Source organism: Macrobrachium rosenbergii, chromosome 42 (genome assembly GCF_040412425.1).
Source record: "Macrobrachium rosenbergii isolate ZJJX-2024 chromosome 42, ASM4041242v1, whole genome shotgun sequence".
Taxonomy (NCBI): domain Eukaryota; kingdom Metazoa; phylum Arthropoda; class Malacostraca; order Decapoda; family Palaemonidae; genus Macrobrachium; species Macrobrachium rosenbergii.
The window spans coordinates 50,521,390-50,541,023 of NC_089782.1; the positions used below are offsets into that span (position 1 = coordinate 50,521,390).

General features: G+C 40.0%; 1 protein-coding gene across 2 annotated transcripts in view; it reads left to right on the forward strand.

The window, feature by feature from the left end:
• The window catches only part of LOC136828417 (nephrin-like), a 1,390,497-nt gene that overhangs the window by 1,227,668 nt on the left and 143,195 nt on the right, over nt 1–19,634 (forward strand). For both annotated transcript variants that reach the window (XM_067086456.1, XM_067086455.1), the window contains 2 exons: nt 11,344–11,501; nt 15,897–16,041. In XM_067086456.1, the coding sequence (XP_066942557.1) occupies nt 11,344–11,501; nt 15,897–16,041 (303 nt within the window). The remainder of the gene's footprint in view (nt 1–11,343; nt 11,502–15,896; nt 16,042–19,634) is intronic.

The window sequence follows — 19,634 nt, forward strand, 5'->3', positions numbered from 1 at the left end:
TGTGTGTGTATGTATGTATGTATGCATGATGTATGTATGTATATATATATATATATATATATATATATATATATATATATATATATATATATATATATGTATATATATACACATATATATGTATCAATGTTTCAATTTCTGCTGTGTAACATGGGCATTTAGTGTATATATATATATATATATATATATATATATATATATATATATATTTTTATTTATATATATATATATATATATATATATATATATATATATATATATATATATATAGAGAGAGAGAGAGAGAGAGAGAGAGAGAGAGAGAGAGAGAGAGAGAGAAGAGAGAGAGAGAATATATGTGCGTAAGTGCTCACTAGAGCGTGTACACTCTAAGGTGTATTTTCTTATATGTAACACCGACATGTCCACGTGGCCAGTTTCACATTTCTCGTTACCTTTCACGTTTTAAATTTCATTCATTAACTCTTCTCTTCCATGTGTTTTTCTGTCTACCGTTCATCCAGCCTCAAAATTGCATCCACTCTTGGACGTCTATCCTGGCCTATGAGAAGGATGGAGAAATCGATTGATTCTCGTCCTTCATTTATCCTTTGGGATCCCCCAAAGAAACATCCTTTTTCACTCACACGCACCCATTTAATTATCCCCTTTTATGTAACTTCACCCTCCTCGTCTCCCGTCTCTGCCCACGTCTCCAGACAAAGTGAATAATCGAAGGAATGACCTCCCTCGTCGAGTCTCCGAGCTGCCTTCATATTTCCTCTCTCTCCAGAATATCCGGCTGTCATGAAGGACCTCTTTTCTCGGTATTTTTTGCGCTCCTGTCGTGAGTGACATCCTTCCTCGTCGTGGACATGGCGTCACCCGTAATCTGACGTCATCGATTGTTTTGCGTCATCAGTCAAGATGCGATTTTGGGAACATTATGGTTTTCATTAGATTTTTTGTAATTCGCGGTTGACTTAATAAGTCCGTTCTTTTGTTACTTTGCTCTCTTTTGTTTCTTTCTTTTTAGTTGTATATCGGGTTTAGTTAGTCATTTCCTTTTCACTGTAGTTTTGGGACGTCTGGATACATAATAAGTTAACCATTCATAGGTGGCAAAGTGACTACATTACCTGTTTACAGAGAATTTTTCGGCGCGGTGTCCAATTGAGGGGGAAGTAACGAAGTAGAAGAATGACAGATTTCTCCTGAAACAAACACTTTCAATATTAGTGTTTGAAATCATGGAACTCGGGATCATTAGAGTGTTTGATTGGTTATCTTTCGAAGTAAAATTTGTATATTTATGCACACTTTTACGTGTACGTATATCTACATTGACATAACAATTATTGGTGCCTTTATTTCTTTAGATAAGAATATTCCATCATACATGTCAAATCCCGATGCATCGGACGTAGAATCTTTAAAAACAGAGATAAATAATAAGACTCAAGACTGACACGATTCATCAGCAGTCTTGGGGTCTTGGAGAAGGTTGAGGCAGCATCCGTCCTCCTCGAGAGCCAGCTTTAACCTCCCCGCGAGCCTCTCCTGAGCAGCTCTTGTTTGCCGCAATTCGCCTCTCGTCTGAGAAAGGTAGGCATTACCTCTGTGCTTGCTTCCGCCCTCCTGAAATGGAACCCTCTCTGAATTACACCAAGGACGAATGCTCAAGCAGTTTGAATTCACGGCCCGAATGAGAGCGGAGCAAAGGAGCCTTCGAGGAGGGCCAAATTGTGACGAGGTAACGGCTGCTGTGATGGCTGTGTGTTCGCTACGGCTGGAGGTGTGTTTGCTTGCTTTGCATCATAGCGTCTTCCACGTTGTTTAACGATGATGGGTCTAGTTAACGTCTCTACGCTGAGAACGTTTGCCGTACTTGCTCGGGACGTAGGGAATCTATATTTAAGTGGAGAATATCCTCTAGTGCTTTTGTTAAACAGGAGAATTGTATGTTTGGAATGAATCAGGAGGATTCTGAGAGAATGACGCGTCAATCATCTCTTCATCCGACGGAGTTAAGTAGAGTAGATGCGTTTGTTTAGGTGCTGTGTGGCGTTTGCTTATGTTTAGTCTCTTTTTGTGCTGAAAATCAACACAAACATTTTAACGAACGATACCGAGCGATATGATTAGTTGCTGGGTGGTGAATTATTCGCTCTATTCTTTTCACACCCGAAATCTCCCAAAGAAATTTGACTATTGATTAAGTTGCAAGTTAATTATTACATCAGTATATCGATACATATATCTGAAATAATGTTGTAAATTCCCCACCTTCACAGTTTCTCCTGTTGCAAATCATTTCTAACTCTTTCACCAGTTTTGTCAGTTTCTCCACATTATCCCTATAATCAGAACTATTATCTGTAAACATCAGTAATTTCACATTCCATTACAACCCATTTTCTTACCCAACATCTTTGAACCAATGTCTAATTTCCTTTCTCAGGCTTGTCATATCTCTCAGTTAAAAGATGTTAAACATGATTGAGACGTAACAAGAAACCCAGTCACCCTTTTATTTTACATATTCTATCCCAGCGTCGCTTCCGTCATGAAAACTTCCCTATGAATTCTAGCTTAGGATTTTCTAGGTCCAAGTATGCCATGTGCAGCTCTTTCCCTTTGCATTCGCTGTTCTTCTTTATCAGTCTGTTTGTCACCTGTTTTACTTTCTTAACTATTCTCTCTGCATTTAGTGCCTACATAACAACTTTTTGCATCCTCAAGTTCTTTGTCACCTCCCATTGTCTCTGTTGCTTGGCTTTTTCACTCTCACTTTTTTCTTGACTACCCGATACATCCCTCTGTATACCTGCGTATAATCTCCTCTGCTGTCATGGAATTACGAAATATGTCATTTTTCTTCCTTCGCTAAACCTCTCGCTTACTCATCCACCACTTCCAGTTTTTATACCTTCTTTCTGCATAATACCCACAAATCATTCATTATTCAATTACTAATTTCTTTGCTATTTTTTTTCAAATATATTAGACAGCAATAGAAATTGAACTTCTTTTATCTAAGAATTAATTTGAATCTCTCTCTCTCTCTCTCTCTCTCTCTCTCTCTCTCTCTCTCTCTCTCTCTCTCATGCAAAATCATATATGATTACAGTATCATAAATCAAAATGATATATGCTCCGTCGAAATTCTTGAATCATAAATAAATGAAAAATTAATTGCTTCATTAATATGGAAGCCTTAGTACGTCAGGTCAGGGGAGAAACCTTTTAAAATTTCATGCCAGGCAGATGAGAGATGGCGCAAGTTATTGACAATTTCTAGCAATTCTGTTGGAGTTAAGTGAAACCCAACATAACTGCAATCTAAATTTTATCGGGAACGGCTCAACTAGTAATGAACAAACGATTTACTCGAATATTTGGTCGGACAGGTATTAGTAAAACTAGCAGTTAGGTCTATATAACATCTCGCCTCAACGATTCACCGTTTTATTTCAGAAAAATTGCTTCCGCTTCGTAGCTATTGCTTGAAATTTGATTTGGATAATAATAGTTTCGATGATGCTTCTGGCGGCTTACCAATAAATAGCAGAACCTGTTCAGGTGTTTACTAGCACAATAAATAATATTGTTTGTCCTTACAACGCATTTTCTGTGCTACCCCGATATTTTGTTAATTTCGTAATTACGGAATCCTAAAATAATGAACTTAAAGTTGCCAGGGCCTGTTCGCTCACATACAGTGTAAAGGTTTGCGGTGAAGTGCTGGCAGTTGCTAATGGAAGAAGCTGTAAACCGGTTCGATGGTCTATGACGATACCACTGGCTAATAGTTCTTGCGAATCAACAAACTCTGACAAGAACTGCTTGTACGAGATAGAATGTACTAAACGTATCTTTCTAAAGGACAAGGCTGACGAACCTTCTTCGGGGAATGGCGTTAAACTATTAAAGATGATCACGCATCAGAAAGAAAAGTGAAAAACAAATAAACAGATAGAACCATGCTTGCATGTGTAAGAGCCCACACCTTACGCCTTACATGCACCGCTCCATAAACACTAAGAATAATATAAAGCTCTCTCTCTCTCTCTCTCTCTCTCTCTCTCTCTCTCTCTCTCTCTCTCTCTCACACACACACACACACACACACACACAGATACTCCCATGAGAATCTTTCATGCCGTAAGATATAAGAAAATCTACAGAGTGGCGGTGTGGTACTGTTGCCTCATGGTAAATTGAAGGTGAGAAGCCACCTGCGTTCTCTCTCTCTCTCTCTCTCTCTCTCTCTCAATATGTATAGCGCCTAAATGTTGAACATCTGTCCTCTGCATGTAAAACAGAAGCTTATTAAATAAAATACAGTTAGTGTGTCCATCACAGAATTAAATTTACGCCTCTTCCCAATAAGTTCACTCCTTTGGGATATGACACCTACAATTAGAAAGGTCTGTCACCTCTTGTTCCTAGAAATCTAGATGGTAATGGATATCTTCTCTCTCTCTCTCTCTCTCTCTCTCTCTCTCTCTCTCTCTCTCTCTATTCTTCCCGTTATTCCTCATCTCTCTGTAGTCCTTGCTTAAAGACTCTCTCTCTCTCTCTCTCTCTCTCTCTCTCTCTCTCTCTCTCTCTCTCTCTCTCTCTCTCTTATGTCATTGAAACTCAACAGGATCCAACCCCTTTAAAAGGAGAGATTTGCTTCGGACGTCCTAGTACCACTGTCTGATCAGTAACTTGTTATCTCTACGTATCTTTCTCAGGTAGACATTTTTGTTTGTTTGTTTCCTAACATATTTTTGTCTTCATTGCTGTGTCTGGTTTTCTGGACTTTTACAAATACGCACTATTAGATATGACAGTATTGTATAGCACGAGTGTTTGTATAAGTGTTAGTTCCCTGTTTCTTGTGTTTTATTTCCTTTTCTAACGTTTATGTATGTTTCTTCAAATCTATAACTTTCTTTTCTTTCGTTGTAAAATTACTTAGGCCCGTTTTTCATAGCACATCGTTAGCTGTTTTCTTTACATTCATTGTATATATAAAGTCTTGGAGGGCGTTACTGGACTGATTGATGGTTACGCGTCATCTCTTGTAAATGTCAAGGTCGGAGCTTGTAAAAGAAGATAAGGTATTTCGATAATTGACATAAGCAAGATTAGGAAAAAGGTCAGACTGGAGGAAACCATGGATGATGACGAAAAGAGAGAGAGAGAGAGAGAGAGACTCTAGGGTACAGCAGTGAGGATGACTGGATATCAGAAATAATGAGAAGGTCTCCGAATCATGTTGTCCTTATGAAGCCATACGGCTCACCTGAAGGACGACCAGTGATAGATTCCAGGAAAGATGGAATTTTGTATGGTTTTAAATGCTTCGGTGATAATGGAAGTTACAACAATAGGAAGTAGTGTGATGGGTATGAATGGGGTGAAACGCTGCGTATTTTGTAAAAGAAAGGAAGGTTAAGGAACGAACAATTTCTCAAAGGAAAACAGAAATCAGCACTTACAAAAAAACACCATAGCAGCTAGTGCGTTATAGCTCCCTTTTGTTTCCTCCTACTATGTTTTATTGATTTTAGTACATTAGGTTTGTTTTATTTTCCTTCCTGTATGCCACAGCAATTCGGTGATTTCTCTCATTTATCAATTTGCAAGCATTTTTATTTTTTGTTTTCCACATATTTAGCATGATGAAAACAATCTTTTGGTACTTCTGTTGTTGTATGAAAATGTATCTGGGAGCAAATATTTTGGAATTACGTTATCTATCCCACAATAAAAGTCCGAGATTTCCTTCAGTCACCTAGGGACTAGAACCTGCTATTCCCATTGTCACCTCGGTGCTAAAACCTGAAATTTCCTTTGTCACCACGGATTAGAACCTACGATTCCCGTTGTCACCTTAGAACTAGAACCTGAGATTTCATTAGTCCCCTGGCAGCTAGAACATAAGATCCCTTTCATCCCCTGGCAGCTAGAACCTGATAGAACCTTTGTCCCTTGGGAACTAGAACCTGAGATTCCGTTCATCCTCTGACAGCTAGAACAAGAGATCCCCCTCATCCCCTGGCAGCTAGAACCTAATATTCTGTTTGTCCCCTGGCAGCTAGAAGGTAAGATCCATGTTCTCCCCTGGCAGCTAAAACCTGAGATCCCTTTCGTCCCCTGGCAGCTAGCACCCAATATTCCGTTCATCCCCTGGCAGCTAGAACATGAGATCTCCTTCGTCCCCTGGCAGCTAGAGCTTGAGATTTCGTTCATCCTCTGGCAGCTAGAACCTAAGATTCCGTTCATCCCCTGGCAGCTAGAACCTGAGATTTCGTTCGTCCCCTGGCAGCTAGAACCTGAGATTCTGTTCATCCCCTCGCAGCTAGAACCTGAGATTCTGTTCATCCCCGGCAGCTGTAACCTGAGATGCCCTTCGACTCCTGGCAGCTAGCACGTAATTTCGCTCATCCTCTGTCAGCTAGAACATGAGATCTCCTTCACCTGCTAGCAGCTAGAACCTGAGTTTTCGCTCATCTCCTGGCAGCTAGAACCTTAGATTCTGTTCGCCCCCTGGCAGCTAGAACCTGAGATCTCCTTCGTCCCTTGGCAGCTAGAACCTGAGGTCTCCTCCGTTGCCTGGCAGCTAGAAATTGAGATTCAGTTTGTCCAAGGCAGCTAGCACCTGAGGTTTTGTTCATTCCCTGGCAGCTAGAACGTGAGATCTCCTTCGTCCCCTGGAAGCTGGAATGTGAGATTTCATTCGTCCTTTTTCAGCTATAGCCTGAGATCCCCTTAGTCCCTGGCAGCTAGAACCCGAGATACCGTTCATCCCCTGACAGCTAGAACCTGAGATTATGTTTGTCCCCTGGGAGCTAGAACCTGAGATCCCCTTCATACCCTCGCAGCTAGCACCTGAGATTCCGTTCATTTTTTGACAGCCAGAACATGAGATCTTCGTCCCCTGGCAGCTAGAATCTGAGATTCTGGTCGTCACCTGGCAGCTAGAATCTGAGATCCTCTTCGTCCCATGGCAGCTAGAACCTAATATTCCATTCATCCCCTGGCAGCTAGAATCTGAGGTTCTGTTCATTTCTTGGCAGCCAGAACATGAGATCTTCGTCCCCTGGCAGCTAGAACCTAAGATTTCGTTCGTCCCCTGGCAGCTAGAATCTGAGATTCCATTTGCTCCCTGGCAGCTAGAACCTGAGATCTCCTTTGTCCCCTGGCAGCTAGAACATGAGATTTCGTTTGTCCCCTGGCAGCTAGAACCTGAGATTCCGTTTGTCCCCTGGCAGCTAGAACCTGAGATTCTGTTCATCCTTGGCAGCTAGAACCTGAGATCCCCTTCGTTCCTTGGCACCTAGCACGTAATTTCGTTCATCCTCTGTCAGCTAGAACATGAGATCTCCTTCACCCACTAGCAGCTAGAACCTGAGATTTCGTTCATCTCCTGGCAGCTAGAACCTTAGATTCTGTTCGCCTCCTGGCAGCTAGAACCTGAGGTCTCCTTCATCCCTTGTCAGCTAGAACCTGAGATCTCCTCCGTTACCTGGCAGCTAGAAACCGAGATCCAGTTTGTCCCCTGGCAGCTAGAACCTGAGATCCTCTTTGTCCCCTGGCAGCTAGCACCTGAGGTTTCCCCCTTCGTCCCTTGGCAGCTAGAACCTGAGGTTCCGCTCATCCCCTGGCAGCTAGAGCCCGAGATACCGTTCATCCCTTGACAGCTAGAACCTGAGATTTTGTCTGTACCCTGGGAGCTAGAACCTGAGATCTCCTTCATTCCCTCGCAGCCAGCACCTGAGATTCAGTTTATTTCTTGGCAGCTAGAACATGAGATCTCCTTCGTCTCCTGGCAGCTAGAACCTGAGATCCTCTTTGTCCCATGCCAGCTAGAACCTTAGATTCCGTTCATCCCCTGGCAGCTAGAACCTGAGATCCCCTCCTTCCCCTGGCAGCTAGAACATGAGATTCCATTTGTTAACCTGGAGATAGAAACCGAGATTCCCTTTTCCAGCCAGAAGCTTGAACTCCGGATTTCCTTTCCCTCCTAGAAACTAGAGCCCTAGATTCTCTTTGTTATTGCTGAAGAATAATGGTTAATCTTTCTCCTATTTGCTCTGCGTAATTAAGCCATTACCTTTGATTCGTGTCATAGCGTGTTTATTACGTTCTTTCTCTCGCGTCATGCGTGATTACGCCATCCACTCGTCAGATTTTATTCGTTTTGTGAGTCTCATTTTGTCTTGTCATTTCCCCTTTTATGAATTCCCATTTCCATTGTCACGTTTAATATATCAGTTCCCCCTCTCTTGCCTTACGCTTCATTTAATGGCATTCGTCGCGTTCATGACTGCTATTGCTTCTAAATTTTTTTTGTTTTGTTTTGCCTGCGTTGTGTTTCGGACACTCAAGTCTTTCATATGGTCAGGCTCTCTCTCTCTCTCTCTCTCTCTCTCTCTCTCTCTCTCTCTCTCTCTCTCTCTCTCTCTCTCTCTCTGATCAGGTACATATACTTGCAAAAATACTTCATACATACCTACACACATTCATACATATGCATATATATATATATATATATATATATATATATATATATATAGCCTATATATATATATATATATATATATATATATATATATATATATATATATATATATATATATGATTACTATTATTAGTTATATGTTTAAGCGACAATAACCTCCTCATTTTCCGATTTTTCGAACTTTTGGGATGCATCTCTCACTACAGACTTTGAAACCGTATGGTGTTCGATTCCCATCACGGAAGGGGCAACCTCTTCATTTATTCTTCCAGGTCATTTATGCTACTGAAAATACATATATACATACTCACCTGCATACATACATATATGTGTATATATGATGTAGTACCTGATCATCACTTTCTTTAAATTTTTCCCTCTCTTTTTTTTAATGGCATCGTGTACTAAACCAAACTCTCTTTTACTATAATTTCTTGGATAGGAATTGTTCCAGGCGTAATAGACACTATGCATAATCGTTACGGCTGACTTTTAAGCTGAAATGTAAAAGTGCATTCACAGAATGCACGACAAAAGAGTATGGGTTGTAAACACAAGATAGCTCAATCCTTATAAAAGAAATATGTAGAAACTGTTGTCTTGCTTCACTTATCGATGGTCAAGCACAGTTTCATATACCAAAGCTTGCTGGTAGGAATGAAGAGGTAATTCATTACTTTGAATTCCGAATAGAGTGAAAACGATGAAAGAAAAAAATGGTTAGAGGCCTTAACAACAGAGCACTGAAGAAAACAGTGGGATGCGCCCACATGGGTAAAGCACAAGCGCCAGTAAGCGTCGGAACACTATGCCGTTCGTCAAGAACAGCAGTCTCACTCTGTCAGGAGGACCCTTAACATCGGAGCACAATCCCCTGCCACAACGGTGATGATTACGATGTTAATTACGTTAATGATGACGAGGACGAAACACAATGTACAATCATCGCCAATTAATATAACCAAAGCCTCCTTCGTAAGGTCTCCTAGCATTGTAATGATGATGGGATAAACTGTGACGATGATATTGTATTAACTTTAATCCTGCCCTCTCTCTCTCTCTCTCTCTCTCTCTCTCTCTCTCTCTCTCAGCATCCCGCGCCTCCCTAATTAGTCCGGAGTTAATGCGGTCTTGATAGGTTTCGTGGCTCTACCATGGTATATAAGTCAGTGCCATTAGAGAAGGATATTACCAGTTTAACATGGTTTAGATTGAAGCGCTCGGTAATTATGCCCGGCTTTTTGCTTTATGGTGGTGGTAATGATAATGAAGGCAATAATGTAACATTATTATGATCACTAATATTATTCTCTTCGAATGCAAGTAACGAGGAAGCTTTAGGCAGCATGCAAGGCCAGAATGTTAAATTTGCAATGTAAAATTTTCATTTACCTGGAAAATTAACCAAAAATTCCATTACCTCCCACTTTTCTCGAGGGGCTTAACGTGCCGTCTCGGTACCTTAACCATAAAATACACGAATCTATCACTTTCCTATAAGTCAGTGGTAGTGTTATAAGAATTTTTTGTCTGAATATCATGAAGAAATATATAGACCTAAGTACAGTCTCAAAAAAAAAAATATTAATCTTTACCTTTTATCATTTTCATCTGCTTTTTTTTGTGTGTGTGGACAACAACCTTATGAAGTAAAATAGCATAAGAAGATTTGCTAAGAAATTCAGTCTCGTGAAAAACAGTTTGTGTAATATAAAACCACGGTTATATTGTAGTAAACTGTAATACTATGTAAAAGACAAAAGCAAAGACTTTCAAACACCTTAACGGTGTTCCTCATCAGTGTTTACGTAAACTGATGAGGAACACCGTCTTTTAGTTAGTAATACTAACGATATAATGTGGATTTTTCTATACATAATAAGATATATTATAAAAACGTATGATGAGCTGAATGCAGTTTTAAAAAGTACTATATTTTTTTTTTTTTTTTTTTATTTCCGTGAGTGTGATTTTTTCGTAATTAGCCAGGTAGCGAGTCCTCATGGTGGGAGTCCCACTGATTAGTGTAGGCGCAGCATCATTTTCAGTGAAACGCGTCCACCTACATTGCATCTGATGCTGCAGCCTCTGAAGTTCAACTGGTCGGTAAAAGGGGGAGAGAGAGAGAGAGAGTTTCGTTAATTTCGCTGCCCCCTCCCCACACAACAAAAAGAATAATACATCAATTTTTTTCGTCCTGATTGATGAATGAACGATCAGTGAACAAAGTAATAGGAAACTAATTAAAATAAAATCTAATGTGCATGTATCAAACAAAATGTGATATAACTCCCTTGTACCTGTTATTCTTGGTATTCTTGTAGCACTTCCTTTTCATGTCTTATAGCCAATTCCGTTGCCTGCTCTCTCTCTCTCTCTCTCTCTCTCTCTCTCTCTCTCTCTCTCTCTCTCTCTCTCTCTCTCCTTCACCGACAGCCAATTAAGATTTCTCATGGGCTACTTTGATATCTTCCGTGCTTCCCTCGAATTCCCATTAGCCATTTTTTATTTCCGGCAGGTAATCCCTCTCGCTTTCCCCTTCCCTGCCCATTTACACTTCAGATACCAAGCCCCCTTTTGAAAAGGGTCTCTTTATCCCATTTGCTTCCCTCAAGACAGCTACAGAGTTTCTTCCACGTGCCTTTCCATATTTATCTTCCTCGCTTCCTCCCCGCGGGGGATCTCCGTCATTCCTCTAGCTGTCTTCCTCTTTTCTCCTCCGGCCTTGGAGGAGCAACCATCTACCGAACCTCCAGTCTCTTCCTCCTGTTCCTCCTCCTCCTCGCCCAGTCACCCTCGAACCTCCCCTCGGCTAACTCGTTTTACGTTCTTTGTCGTCCTTACAGTTCGGCCATCCGACATCGAAATCAAAGGGCCCGGGACGCCCCTGGTAGAAGGACGACAAGCCAAAGTGGAATGCATCGCCTCGGGCGCGTACCCCTCGTCCTCCATCTCTTGGGAGAAGGCCAGGACGGGAGAGGACCCCGTCGAAATCAAGGCACCCGTAAGTATGCGAGTATTATTACAGGACTGGTTAGATACGCTTAACTGAAATGACGTCCCGGGGGCAAATGAATAGCTCAGTACCAAAGGGGCTTTCGTGTCTGTCACTTAATAAGTCAGTAAGTGAAGAGAACAGAATAGGTAATGAACTTACATACTTAACAATTGTTATTACATGCTCTGCATCTCTCGTTTTGTATGTATGGAATGTTGTGTAAGGTATAATAAAAAAAATATATTATTTTGGTAAATATTGATATCTCTCTATCATTTCTGTCGTTTTATTTAGACATTACATATTTTAAAAATATTAAAATCGCTCTCTCTCTCTCTCTCTCTCTCTCTCTCTCTCTCTCTCTCTCTCTCTCTCTCTCTCTCTCTCTCTCTTTCTCTTTCTGAAATCCTCATTTTTTCTAAATTAGTAGCGCCATCCGCTATAAGCGAAGACTTTTGAAATCCACAATTTTATTGCAACGTAAAAAGTAAATATAGTTGCTTTGTATTTATTTAATAGTTGAAAGTTTTTTCGGCACCTCTATTTTATCCGTGAACAATCATTTTTTTTTTTTTTTTTTTTGAGGGATAGCAGGAATAGTTTCTAGTTTGTGACGGCTTTATGGGAAAGAGCCCAAGAACCACAATGGGTTTTACACCTTATTAAGTGTAGTTATTGTAAGTTGCTACCCCGTTATGATATGCCTCGTTACTGCAATGTACTGCCTTGTTAAGGTTGCTGTCGAGGCTCTCGGCGAAAAATAGTTTACCGAAGAATATTATATATATATATATATATATATATATATATATATTCTTCGGTAAACTATTTGTCGATATATGAAAAATAGTTTATGAAGAATCTTATATATATATATATATATATATATATATATATATATATATATATATATATATATATATATATATATATATATATATATATATATATATATATATATATATATATATATATATATATATATATATATATATATATATATATATATATATATATATATATAAATATATATATATATAAAACCCTCGGTAAACTATTTTTCTGGGAAGCTCAACAACAACCTTAAAATATAGACATATATAGGTAGAAAGATAGCTAGAAATATATATATATATATATATATATATATATATATATATATATATATATATATATATATATATATATAATGTATATATGTGTGTGTGTTAGGTTGTTGTGTCTGGTATGTATGTGTGTGTGTGTGTGTGTGAGAGAGAGAGAGAGAGAGAGAGAGAGAGAGAGAGATTCTTGGAAAATGAAAGCTTCCCCTGTAGACTGAACCGAGTAAACAACGTCATTTTGTTGAAATGGATGAGCACAACAGGACCCGAAACGATCAATGGAATTAAATTTAATCAAATCCTCCAGAAGTAGATTAGCTGTGTACAGTTAAATTAGATTCCATCTGAAGTCCATTTCAAAGTAATTTAAAGAGTTTTTTTAACTGTAGGAGCATATTTTTACATCTTCAATGTGACTATTAATGGAAATTTTAAAAGTTGAAATATTTAACCTGTAACTAATGGGAATGATGATAGAGATGGATAGTTCTCCAGTTATTAGTATTTCAGTTTTACTCATAGTCCATATTTCAAAATGTATAGGTTAATCAAGGTAGTAATTAGTCTCATTCTAAGCAATGCACAGTTACTGTCACCGGTCACAAAGCTGCCTTTTTTCGATAGGTAAAGTCATTCACTCCTATTCGGACACAGTAGAATTTTCCTTGCATTCACTTAATTTTCTTTATTTCTATACATGCTCTCCAAATCCGGCCAAGTGAAACCAAACGAAAAAAAAAGGAAAAAGTCTCAGTTGCTTTCAGCCGGCTTGAGGCGGAATCAGATTTAGTCGTAACCAGCTAATCCACTTCCGAAGTCATTTAATTTAATTTAATTTATTTCCGTCGGTGCTTTCGGCTCCCATTGTGCTTAGCCATTTAAACACAATGATTCTGTTTGCTCGGTTCTCGGTCCCGGTACGGAAGCGAGATGCAGAGAGGCGCTCGAGAGTCACAGCTGAATAGGACAAGACTTCTTCGAATTCTACTATTCCAGGTCAACCCAGGTTCCTGAGAGGGAGAGGCAGACACAGCAGTAGGTTTCTTACCTGTTGGTTCGTCTTTGCTTGAAGAGAAGAGAGAGAGAGAGAGAGAGAGAGAGAGAGAGAGAGAGAGAGAGAGAATAGATTGCACATACTTTGTTACCTCCACGTTGGCTTGTGGGTGAATTCCTCACCTGCTTGTTCGTCCGCGTTGGTTTGCTCACGAAGGAGGGACAGAGATAGAGAGAGACTGAATCTTTTACTTGTTGTTTCTATGGCGGTGTATCTCGGCGTAAAGGAAAGAGATAGAAGAGAGAAAAAAAATTTTTTCCCCTTTGCCCTGCATGTAATTACGCTCAATACTGATATGCAAAACGCGGCACAGTTTCTTAACAAAAATAAGAAAAATAATAAATCCGTTATTGAATACTACTCATTGATTAACGAACAATATAATAAAAATCATAAAATGAATATTTTCAATGTTCCATGAAGTACGTAACATTTATATTTAATAAAACTAGTCATTTTATTCCAAAGCAGTAAAAAGATCTCAACTTAAATTTAAGATCCTAAAAACTAACTTGTTTTCACAAAGAAAACATTCAGTATTTGCTCGCAAAGCAGTACTTGTTTGAATAGGTTGACGAACATTTTATTGCATCTAAGTATCAATTGTGTATATAATTTTTTGGTCGTCTAGTTTCTTGATTTATATCTCGTATTATAGCTTATATCCCAGACCTTACCGAGTACGTGCTAAATTCCGTTTCGTGAAAGAGACCAAACAAATGAGGCTATAAAATGCCTTAGACGATTGTCCTCGAGGTTATAACTCAGTAATGGTTTTCCTCTCAAAGCCAGGAAAATAAACGAGTCATTGTTGTCATTGTTGCCGTGTGCTTTCGATGAGAGCCAAAGAATAGGAGGTACCTCGTAGATATCGAAGGTCGTTGATTTTAATGCTTTGCAGCAGATACTTTAATGCAGCCAGTGAATTCTGTCATAACGTCAGGATTGTAGAATTATTCGAGTTCACGTTGCTCATCTTGGATTAAGTCATCAACTGAAGCATTTTATTTTCATAGTTTCGTCTTGAGTAATAAAAGATTGCATTTAATGTCTTTTTTTTATTCAAATTCGGCGAGAGAAGAATATTAGTGTATTTTCCTTAATTCGGTGAGTAAATTAGTGGGACTTAGTATTCTTTTTTTTATGTACCAGAAGAAATTGAATTGATTTTGCGTTATTGGGATTTAATTTTTTGGTTCACATTCACTAAAGAAAAAAGTATATGTTCAATGTCTACATTGGAAGACAAATTTTATTTATATACTTAACTTCTTAAATTCGCGAAGAAAAAACAAAAGAAGCAGTAGAAAGTTGTATGTTCATAATTGGTGTTCAAATTAAGAATTCAGTGTTTATATAGATTTCAAGCCCATCGTCTAAATTCACCAAGGAAAAGAATAGTTGAATATTTATTATGTTGATTCCCCCAAAATGGAAATTATAATTCGAGTTTGCTGCCTAAATTCATCATTGTAAATCGTAATTTCAAGTTTATCGTCTGAATTCACCGAATAAAATTCCCATTCAAACGTCATCACATAAAATGGCACAATTTTAAATTTGGTAAACAAAAAAATTTCAGTTTTAAGTTCGTGTGCCAAATTTACCGAAGAAAAGAAGTTTTGTAACTTCGCTAAATAAAACTGTAATTTCAGCTTCGTTATTTAAATTCGTGACTGTAAACTGTAAATTCAAGATGGCCAGATGACCATCTGAATCATAAAAAAATCAAACTTCTTTACGTAAAAAAATTAATTCAGTGGAGTTTTCTTTTATAGACTATGATAGATTGCCGGTAAAAATATTATGACATATCATTATGACTTTCCTCTGCTTCGATACCTTCTCTTCAGTTCCCTCAGGGATAATGTCATTGTCGAAAGTTCGACAACGAAATTCGACATGAGACATTCCTCGACATTTCGATAATAAGAGATAATCTGGGTGAGCTTATGCGAAGCTTCATTCATCTCTTGAAGATGAATCGCATGTTTTACGCTTACCATTCCACATATCATACACATATGCACGCACATACAAACTCTCTCTCTCTCTCTCTCTCTCTCTCTCTCTCACACACACACACACACACACACACACACACACACACACACACACACACATACAAACACAAAGAACATTCAAATGAAAACAATTTCAGTATCATGAACATCGATTAGTTTATCGAGAACTATTTCATTTTCAAACACGCCAAAGATAATAATTCAACTTATTCACTTTCAGTCACGACACCTTGGGGATCGCACCTCGTCCATCCTCACCCTAATTCCGGATGCAGAGGACCACGGAGCCAAGCTGACGTGCCGAGCTCATAACCCGAATATTCCCGGCCCTGGCAAATACAAGACAACGACTCTACAAGTCACATGTGAGTATGGAATTAATGTGCTGGTTTTAGATTTTTGTGATTGAATTTTTATGATTGAATATATATATATATATATATATATATATATATATATATATATATATATATATATATATATATATATATATATACATATAAGTGTCCCAGATAAAAACGTCAAATCATAGTTACGGGTACAACCCTGGAGATCAAGAAAATTTTACCTGAAGCCCGAATATTTGAGTAAATACTCTGCAATTTTTTCTTACTATTATGAGTAACAGGCCCAGGATTCAGCTCAATGTCTCCCGAAAGAATTAAAATTAACAACATAAAATCAGTAGCAAAACTATTAAATAGTCATAACAACAGTAACATAAAAATCAACAGAACAATAAAAAATAATAATACCATTGTAGCTTTGACCCCCCCTGTTGCTCACGATGATCTGTGGGACTCTGTGTCTGCTGACCCATCCGATGAGAACTTTCACACAATTCTCCACCGTCTGTCTGTTGCCGTATCGGTATTCCTTCTGGCCACCTGGTATTTCTGTTGATGATGGTGAAGAGGTATCCATAACCCCTGGAGAGGGGTAGAGGTCCCACTATGTCGACGGCGATGCGGGCGAGTCAGCGGTGTGTTGTGTGGAACTCTCCTATTCTGCTCTCTACGTGCCTTGCTATTTTTGACGTCTGACATGGAATGCATTCTCCCCGTCCAGTTTTTTATGTACTTTTTCATTCCCCACTAGATGTACCACTCTGCTAAAATTTGGGCGGTTGCCCAGCCTGATGGGTGGGACAGGTTGTGGGCGAGGTTGAAAGCATTTCTTATGAGGCATTCTGACAGGTAGGGGCAAGGGTGTGCAGTACTTGTTTCGCAGGCAATGGTCGTCTCTCCATCGTTGATTGACAGGTCGCTCCACCGCTGTAGGTCCATGTCGTTTCTTTGCGCCTCTGCTATTTCGGGATAGGCTATCCCGAGCCGGATGGTGTTGACGCAGTTTCTCAAAAGTGCATCTGCCACAGTGTTTACGGAACCCTTCATATACTTGATGGTGTAGGAGTGTTCAGCTATTGCAGGTAAGCGATGCCGTTGCCATGTTGACCATGTGTCTGCTGTCTTTGTGAAGGCGTGCACCAAGGATTGATGGTCCGTTTGTATGAAAAATTGCCATCCTTTGAGCACGTGGTGGAAGTGATGAATGGCTTTGTGGATTGCTAGGAGCTCCTTGTTGAATGTGGAGTGCTTTTGTTCCGCTGACATTAACTTCTTGCTGAAGAACACCAACAGCCGACGACCATCATCTGTGTCCTGCTCTAGCACTGTGCCCATCGCCGTGCTACTCGTGCTAGTCATCAAAGTGAGGGACAGAGGAAAGATTAATGTGGCTGCAGAGGTTATTGCTTGTTTTGCTGAGAGAAATGCATTATCTTGAACTTCTGACCAACTTAAATTTTTAGGTTTTCCTTGTAAGCATTTGTAGATTGGACTCATGATTTTAGCAATATTTGGGATAAATCTACGATAATATTAATTAATTAGTCCCGAAAATTCTTGTACGGCTTTAATTGTTGCTGGTTTTGGGAAGTCGGTAATTGCTTTTACCTTTTCTAGGCGGGGTTTAATGCTGTAGGGGATAAATCTATCTATGATAATAATTAATTAGTCCTGAAAAATCTTGTACTGCTTTAATTGTTGCTGGTTTTGGGAGGTCAGTAATTGCTTTTACTTTCTCTGGGCGGGGTTTAATGCCGTCTGGGCTTATTTGATGTCTCAGAAATTCCACCATTTTCTTTGCCCATTCACACTTGTCTTCCCTTACTACAAGTCCATTTTCTTTAACGTATCTGCAGCACCCTTTTGACGTCCTTAAGATGTTGCTTGAGGTTGGGGCTAAATATGAAGCTGTAGTTGAACGTGTAGGTGCCAAAGGAGGTGATGATTGCGGTCTTTTCTATATCTTCCTTCGCTACTGGAACTTAGAAGTATCCCTTCAGCAGGTCTATTTTGGTGAAGATCTTTGCTCCATTCATTTGGTTGGTTATATCTGTTATGTTTGGCAATGAGTACCTATCTGACTTTGTTTTGACGTTTAGCCGCCAGTAGTCTCTGCGCGGACGCCATGTTCCATCGAGTTTCAGTACCTTGTGGAGGGAGGGATGCCCATGGCCTCAGGGCTTTTTGGCATATTCCTGCAGTCTCCATTTCCCCTGAACACTTGTTTGGTGTAGGCAAGTTTCTCAGGGGCTAACCGTCCGAAGCATGCATGGACCGGGGGCCCCTTCTGTTTCTGCGTGGTGCTGGATGTTGTGTTTTGCTGGTTTGGTTAAGTCCTGCTGCAGGTCGTCTTTGAAGACCTCTTGGTAGTCTTGTAGAAGTCAGTGTATCTCTGGCGGTGTGGTAGCTGCTGCAATGTGTCTTGTTTGTCGTCTCTGCTGTTGTGGTGACGATGTGGTGGTGGGTTGTTTGCACAGCTGTTGAGGAGATGATACACAAGCTGTTGTTGGGATTAGTTGTTTTGATGCTATGTCCACTAGCAGGTTGTGTGCTTTTAGGATGAAGGTCCAACAGTCTGTAGTCTTTCCGGCTGAATGACATTCACATTTCACTTCTCACACATCTTGAGTGGTGCTCCACTTGCAGTGGATGCGTGGAGGTTGGTGGGTGGGGCAGGGTTGAGTCGTTCGTGTGGGCTGGCTGACACAAATGATTTGCATGCCCCGGTGTCGACGAGGAATTTTGTGTTTGAACTTTCGTCCCTGATGAAGAAACAAGTGGAGCCCTTGCATCATATCTGGAAGAAAGACAGTGGTAAGCAGGCATAGCTTCTCTTAAGAGGCAACCGGTCTGCTCACTGCTGATGTTTAGTTTTTGGGTTACGGATGCGACCCTCTTGCATGTTTTTTTTTAAAAACAGGCGTCCTTTGTTACATTAGTGTGCCTTTTTTCCCAATTTCCAATGGAAAAAGCACATAACCTGTGGTGGTTCGTCTTTCTTCTGTCTGGTCTTCCCCTTGATGAATTGTTTGGGGAAGCTCTGCTTGTGAATCAGTTGACTGCTGGGACCATCGTGCTGCTGCTGCTATGGGTGGCTGGGGGGGCTCTGCTGTCTTGTGGGCCATGGGCAGTTTTGTGAGAAGGACCTCTCTTGCAAGGTCCAGGGTTGACTTGTGTTGGCCTTCTGCAGCGGGTAGTTTATGAGCCACCCCAATTGCTTTTAGACATGAGATGACCTCTCGTCTCCAATGGCTGCTCCCATGTTGTTCAGGAATTTCTTGGCTCTTAAGGCAGGTGGCATGCTGAAAGATGACTTCAGCTAGTCCTTCAGTGATTCGTAGGTGACAGGGGTTTGCATTTTTGTGAGCCATCCTGCTACTTGCTCAAAAATGCTGTCTGGCAGGAATTCGAGGACGGTATCTGCTTTGTGTGCTGAGGAGGTAATTTTCTCTGATCGGAAGATTGTCTCTGCCGTGAAGAACCAAGCTTCTGGGTTTTGGGGTGTGAATGGGGACAGAAGTGTGGAGGCGGCAGCGACGGTGTCACTGGAGAGGCTGGCATTGTTGGGGCTGGCTGATCTGGTCATCTCCGTGGTCACCAGTGTAGCAAAG